This window comes from Microtus ochrogaster (assembly GCF_000317375.1).
Source record: "Microtus ochrogaster isolate Prairie Vole_2 chromosome 14 unlocalized genomic scaffold, MicOch1.0 chr14_random_2, whole genome shotgun sequence".
In the NCBI taxonomy this organism is placed as follows: domain Eukaryota; kingdom Metazoa; phylum Chordata; class Mammalia; order Rodentia; family Cricetidae; genus Microtus; species Microtus ochrogaster.
The window spans coordinates 6285604-6292712 of record NW_004949097.1 but is presented as its reverse complement, the minus strand read 5'-3'; the positions used below and the strand labels follow the sequence as shown (position 1 = coordinate 6292712).

The 7109-nt window shown below is 40.9% G+C and overlaps 1 protein-coding gene across 1 annotated transcript in view; it reads right to left on the bottom strand.

Annotated features, from left to right (window-relative positions):
- The window catches only part of Pik3c2g (phosphatidylinositol-4-phosphate 3-kinase catalytic subunit type 2 gamma), a 361584-nt gene that overhangs the window by 81516 nt on the left and 272959 nt on the right, over window positions 1–7109 (bottom strand). Inside the window, exon 27 of the mRNA XM_005364544.1 lies at window positions 4507–4616. Coding sequence (XP_005364601.1) covers window positions 4507–4616 — 110 coding nt within the window. The remainder of the gene's footprint in view (window positions 1–4506; window positions 4617–7109) is intronic.

Sequence of the window (7109 nt, the reverse complement as noted above, 5' to 3'; positions counted from 1 at the left end):
TCCACTGCAGAGGATCCTACCTGAGTCTCCACTGCAGAGGAACTTCCCCTGAGTCTCCACTGCAGAGGATCCTACCTGAGTCTCCACTGCAGAGGCACTTCCCCTGAGTCTCCATTGCAGAGGAACTTTCCCTGAGTCTCCACTGCAGAGAACCCTACCTGAGTCTCCACTGCAGATGATCCTACCTGAGTCTCCACAGAAGAGGATTCTTACCTGAGCCTGTAGTGCAGAGGACCCTACCTGAGTCTCCAAAGGCAGGATTTACAGTAGATTTCACCCAAAAAATCCAAGGAGCTCTTAGTGTGGGTGGAGATACTATTATGGGGGAAGTGTTTCTATTTTTGCTGAGATTAGGTGAATTCAGATGTGAGGATTAGTGCCTGCCAAAGGGTGAAGGACATTTTGATTAAACCATGACCTGGATCTGAGGATCTGCTTGAGGAAGAGATGACCTTAAGCCTACAGACTCCTGGCTGATGCTCCACATCCTAGCCATCACATGACTGTGCCTCTTGTTGACGATGTTTTGCAATGTGTTTCATTTCTCTTGGGCTTTGCTTTCTTAATCTAAATATGTAGTTAGGAAATTTACACATATTAGAGTACTACTCAGCAGTAAAAAACAAGGACTTCTTGAATTTTGCATACAAAATAGAGCCGGGCGGTGGTGGCGCACGCCTTTAATCCCAGCACTCGGGAGGCAGAGGCAGGCGGATCTCTGTGAGTTCGAGACCAGCCTGGTCTACAAGAGCTAGTTCCAGGACAGGCTCCAAAGCCACAGAGAAACCCTGTCTCGAAAAAAAAAAATGGATGGAAATAGAAAACACTATCCTGTGTGAGGTAAGCCAGACCCAAAAAGAGGAACATGGGATATACTCACTCATATTTGGTTTCTAGCCATAAACAAAGGACATTGAGCCTATAATTAGTGGTCCTAGAGAAGCTAAATAAGGAGAACCCAAAGAAAAGCATATAGGCATCCTCCTGAATATTAACCTTCATCAGGCGATGAAAGGAGACAGAGACAGAGACTCACATTGGAGCACCGGACAGAAATCTCAAGGTTCAAATCAGGAGCAGAAGGAGAGAGAGCACGAGCAAGGAACTCAGGACCGCGAGGGGTGCACCCACACACTGAGACAATGGGGATGTTCTACTGGGAACTCAGCAAGGCCAGCTGGCCTGGGTCTGGAAAAGCCTGGGATAAAACTGGACTCTCTGAACATAGCGGACAATGAGGACTACTGAGAACTCAAGAACAATGGCACTGGGTTTCTGATCCTACTGCACGCACTGGCTTTGTGGGAGCCTAGGCAGTTTGGATGCTCAACTTACTAGACCTGGATGGGGGTGGGGGTTCCTTGGACTTCCCACAGGACAGGGAACCCTGATTGCTTTTCGGGCTGAGGGGGGCACTTAATTGGAGGAGGGGGAGGGAAATGGGAGGCGGTGGCGGGGAAGAGACAGAAATCTTTAATAAATAAATTTAAAAAAAGAAATTTACTATTTCACAGTGTTTTTATGACAATGAAGGGTATGAAAAGCATTTACAACAGGGCCTGATGTTAAATGTCTTCCATATTCTTGGTTGCACTTGGGTGCTTCAGTTGTACATTTCCTTAAATAGGACTTGCTCCATATTCAGATCTTGTTAGGAATGGACAAGTTGGAATATACCACCTGTCCTGATTTACTTGGGAGAAATTGATGTAACCAACCAAAATATTAATTAGGATGAAATTATGCAAGACAAAATATAATTGCAATAAATCGTACATAAAAGAGCTTATCCTGTATTGTCACGAGAAGAAAGATTAATGAGTGCTGAATAACAAGGCTTCATGGGTGATATATTAGTTGTCTAGAATCTGATATTATAGTAGGATTGAAAGTAAGGTCGCATGCCTCCTCTAAAATTTTGTGATTTATATATGAGTTAAATAGATAACTATAGGATGAATGTTACGTCTTGAAAATTATCTGTCCTGGAAAATTTGCTTTTGGGGGTAATAGAGAGGGATGAGTAAGTTTGACAGATCCACTCAGATTAGAAGGGTATGAAGGAAGAGAAAGGGAATGGTAGGATGAAGAGTTCTTAAACACAGAGATGATTTTTTTCCATTTAACATAATTAGATGCTGCTTAATCCTGCAACAGAGTGCGAGTCTAAACCTGCTTCTCTACAAAATGGTAGAAGAAAATTCGGTTTAGAAAGAAGAGCATCTGCACCTGTGCAATTGCCTTGGCAGAGGTACAGAACTGGGTCAGGGGGAAAAGCCCACTGCCCTGAGGTTTCAGGATTAAACCTGCTTCCTCTACTTGGGCCTGTCCCTTTGAAATGGACAGAGGCAATGAACTGACTTTGGGAAGATCATTCATACACAAGATCACATGGCCTTTACAGACCAAGAGATGGACAAGATGGGACTCTGGCTAATGAAGTCTGTCCATAGTTTTCCTCGGCCAGGGCCTGCTACTGTTATCTCTACTTTAGTATCTATACACCTATGTGATAGGAAGGCCTAGTCGTCAACTGCTGTGCCATAAATACCCAAATAATGCCAGGTGTTCTCTCCAACCCAGACCCTGCAGCCCAGCCACACACTACCTTTCTTTGCTTTTTCTACCCCATCCAGCTATCTCCAGAGTCTCTATTATGCCCCACTTCCATGTCAATCATTCTGTCTGTGACACCAGAGTCCGCCGAAAGAATGGGATTCCACTGGAATTCTCTTTTGAAGGAATAACCTGATTGGGGTGCTATTTGGGTGTCATGTAAACTCATTTCTTCTACGAATAATTAATAGGACTAAACTCTTGTGGTGTGATCTGTGGTGCTCTCTTGAGCTCCCCGGAACTTCAGGATTTGTGCTGTGTGCCCTATTCTTGCTAAGGTGAGGTTGTCAGCCTTCCTTGGTGCCTATACTCATAAGCTGAGATAACTTGAGATCTCTTGGACTCTGAAACCAAGGGGCTATGCTACTTATGCCATAAAGCTAGTGACTAGTCATAGTCATTATTAAATATTTGTGATTTTGTTTTATGTGTGTGTGTATTTAATTAAGAGATTATTTAGTTTAGTTGTTGCTGCTTTGAGATAGGGTCTTTCACTGTAGCCAGGCTCATCTGGAAGTAATTATAAAATCTAAGTTAACTTTGAATTCAAGGCAGTTCTGTCTGAGTCTCCTGAGCTGAGGATATTTTTAAAAGAGTGAAAAACCAAGCAAACAAGGACTCCTACCCGTCTTTCCTAATGGATCTCTAATGCCAGATTACAAAAATAATAAACAGGTAGCAGGAAAAGCCCTCATTTTAGCAGGCTCTCTGCTTAGTGTTACCTAGTAATATTATCTAGTTTCCAGGACTGACTCCTGGAAAGATACCGGAGCAGAAAGTTGAGAGCTAGATATGAGGTCTTCTTGTTTCTGAGGGTGACAGGGAGGACCTTTAATCCTCTGCATCTGGGGTTTCTCCTTTGAATGTTTACTGTCACAATCAGCAATCAAGGATCCTCCCAGTCTGTCATTCTTTGATTCTGTCACTGGTCTTAAATTCCACTGCTAGTCCTGCTGTCTGTCTGCTGAAGTTCATGAGAAAGAAGTTTCTGATGCAAGTGAGGTTCTGTCTGGTGGAAGCTTCACTGCCGCCTGCATTGAGGAGATGTTCTTTATTGTACAGTATAAAAATGGGGGAGGAAATTCAAACCCAGGAAGGGCTTTAATTTTGCTGATGTTTCTTCCAAAGAGCACGTTCTAGTGAAAAATAATGCAGTCTGTGTTGAAAATGATTAAGAGATTCAAGCAAGAGTCACTCTGAAGAGTCACAGGCAAGAAAGAATTCTGTTTGCGTCCCTTGAACTGTGCACAGGGATAACTACAGTTGACATTTCCTGAGTACTTGAAATAGTCTGAGAATTATACTCCCCATTCAGAAAGAAAAAAATCCCTGTAGGGTGTTCCATTATCAAAATCACTGTCCTTTGTCCAGAGCCTTGGAGTCTAACTGATATTCTCTGCATTCTGGTGAGAGTCTCACCTTGAAGTACACAAGTGTTTCTCAGGCTTGCTTAATGAAAAATAGATTAAAGCTAGATGACAGTCACAGATCTTTGACTAAATATCCCAATATTTGTATTGTTTTGTAGATGAAAGTAGCAGGCTTGTTTCTCTTCATAAATCTCTTTTCCCAAATTGTTTTTCTGGACAGAGTTCAAGTAGAACAACCAATTTATTTATGTCAGCCCTTGCTCTTTGCAATGACCTCTTATTGAGCAATCTGCTAGACAAAGAAGCTGGTTAGCAAACACTGGCATCTGTGGAGACACCAGCTAAGACCTTCTGCTTATAGACATACGTACTTCTCTGCTTCTGTTCTCTGAAAATGGGGACCCAGACGGTTGTAGATATGTGAGCTTCCTATCAATAACTAGCTAACCCGAGATCACCTCAAAAGTAGAGCATATGTCAACACACATGAACATCCATACACATTTGCAGCTGATCTTACTTGGTAAAATGACTTGTGGCCTCCAGGTCTGTGTCTTGTGGACGCAGATTGTTATACACATATTTCAGGTCTTCAGTTCCACTTAGCTCAGGCAGTCCTGCATGCAGCATCTTCATTTCAACAGAACCCAAAATCAAAAATTAAAGAATAAATGCAGACAAAAATCAAGCTTATGCATCTCACTCTGGTGATAGACATGCAAACATTTACATTTGTTTTAATATGCCTTTCATTTTGTCTGCATGAATGGATATAATTTCACACTTTTAGATCTTTCTTAGAAAGTGGTGGGGATAAACAGCAATAACATAAAGACCCATTATAGTTGGTAAAGTATTTGCACAGTAATAATTCCATTGCATTCTCATCATAAATCAGTGAAGAAAACATGACCACATGATCAATCCTTTGTCTGAACTTTTGGACCCACCATTTAAAATCTGAGCAATTTTGAGAAAGTTCCTTAGACTCTCTTTCTCCATTTTCTCACATCTAAAGGAGCACAGAATTACCAGACATGTTCGTAGAGAATCTAAATCTTTTCCATCACATGGTGGTTCACAAAATGCATATAATATTTGTTTCAAGAGCACAAGGCTGTGCTGCAGAAGAGTTGGGTGATATGTCTAGGTCAGAGGTGCAGGACACAGTATGAAAGCCACGTCTCTGATTCTACAGCTCACTCTCTACAAACACAATATTTTTCTGCAAAAGTGGCAAGTATATTCATTAAATATTATTAAATCAAATAAATAACTAGGGATAAATTTGTGGGTTTTTCTCATCTTTAAGAAGATATTTTGTTTACAGTGCACTGAAAAGTGGAGGGATTTTATTCTTTTTACTTGTAGGCAAATTTTTGAGGAAAACATTTTTGCATTGTTATTTCTTTCTAAAAAGTAGAAGACAAAAATGAGGAAGAGGGTAGAGGAGAGGGAGGAGGAAAGGGAAGAGATATTATCAGTACTTCTGTGACTAATATGATAAATGTTCTGCCCTAGAATAAAGACACTTGTGCAATGAGATGTTAATCCTATCAATAGTGGATGAAATGTGTCTATTGTGGTGAAGGACAGATGAAGTAATAAATGATTCCTATGGGAAACAAGTGTCTCCAGTAAGGCTGAGAGACACTTGAACAGAAGAGACCACGATGCTCTTGATGTACTCACAGAGAAATCCCAGGAACACTTCTGGAACATAGACTATCATGTGTCTCAGTGTCAAGAGACAGCTATGGAAATAGACAAGGTAGGGAATTTCAGCAGTACTAAAACTCAGAACATGTGCTCCAACATCAATGACTGCTAGTCGGCATGTACAAGGCCTGACATAGTAAAGAGAGTTCTTTGGTTAAACTTAAAGATGAATTACGAGAAGCCAAAGAAGAGGCTGGGCTAGGAGTTGGTCTGCAATGGAGATATTGTTGGGTTCAAATATACGTAGGTGAGGCTGGAGAGACTGCTCCACAGCTGCAGATGTGGCGTGAGAAGTCATTAGCACACAGATGATAACTGAAACCAAGGAAACACTGCAATCACTTGCCTATCCTCCTGTGTAGTCCTAGGCATCTCAACGTTACCAAGTCTAAACATGAATAATTCTGGGCCAGTGAGATGATTCATCAGGTCAAGGTGCTTGCTGCCAGCCATGATGACCACAAGAGGTCAATACTTGGAGTCATGTACAGAAAAAAGAGGAAATTCTCTTTACCCTCATCTCTTCTCCTCTTTCCCATCTCTTATCTTCACTTACAGTGGTCCTCAACCAGCAAGAAATCCACATTCTATTCCCTCTTATTTGCTGATTCTCAACAACAGTTACTTAGTTCCATTAAAAGCAATCAGCAGCTTGTCACATTTCTTCTGCAGCTTTCACTGACACCATTATCACAGTAGTTTATTTTGTTACAATGTCTACATGTTTTCAATAACTTTTTCCTGTACCTGATGGTATAGAAGCTATGCTCATAACTTCTGAGTTGTCAGCCCCAAATCCAAGCAAGATGATGGTACTCTTCATTGCAGACACTTGTTCGCTTCTCATCTGTCTATGCACTTAAAAATGGCATCTTCAGTTTGGTCATTATGCTTTCAATATGTAAAACTTGACATTTCTCTCTTATCATTCACAGAGGTCTCTATCTGTGTCACACACTAGTCAATGATGGGTAGCATCTATTTCCAAAGCACCACATTTTAGTCACACACACATACTCACACACAGACACACACACAATGCATAAATATGTATGAATATATAATTATCTTTTCTCCTGGCTAAGAATGCCTTTCCTTTTCCTTTCTTATCTACTGGAAACCGTTGTCTTACTTTGACCTCTTTGTTGACATTCCGGCTGCCCAGAACCAAAATAACCACACAGAAACTGTATTAATTAAAACACTGCTTGCCCCATTAGCTCTAGCTTCTTATTGACTAACTCTTATATCCTAATTTAACCTCTTTATATTAATCTGTATATCGCCACATTGATGTGGGATATCTTCTATGTATGTGTTGCTTTTATTGGTTGATAAATAAAGCTGCTTTGACCTATGGCAGTACAAAATATAGCCAGGCTGGAAGATATATATATATATATA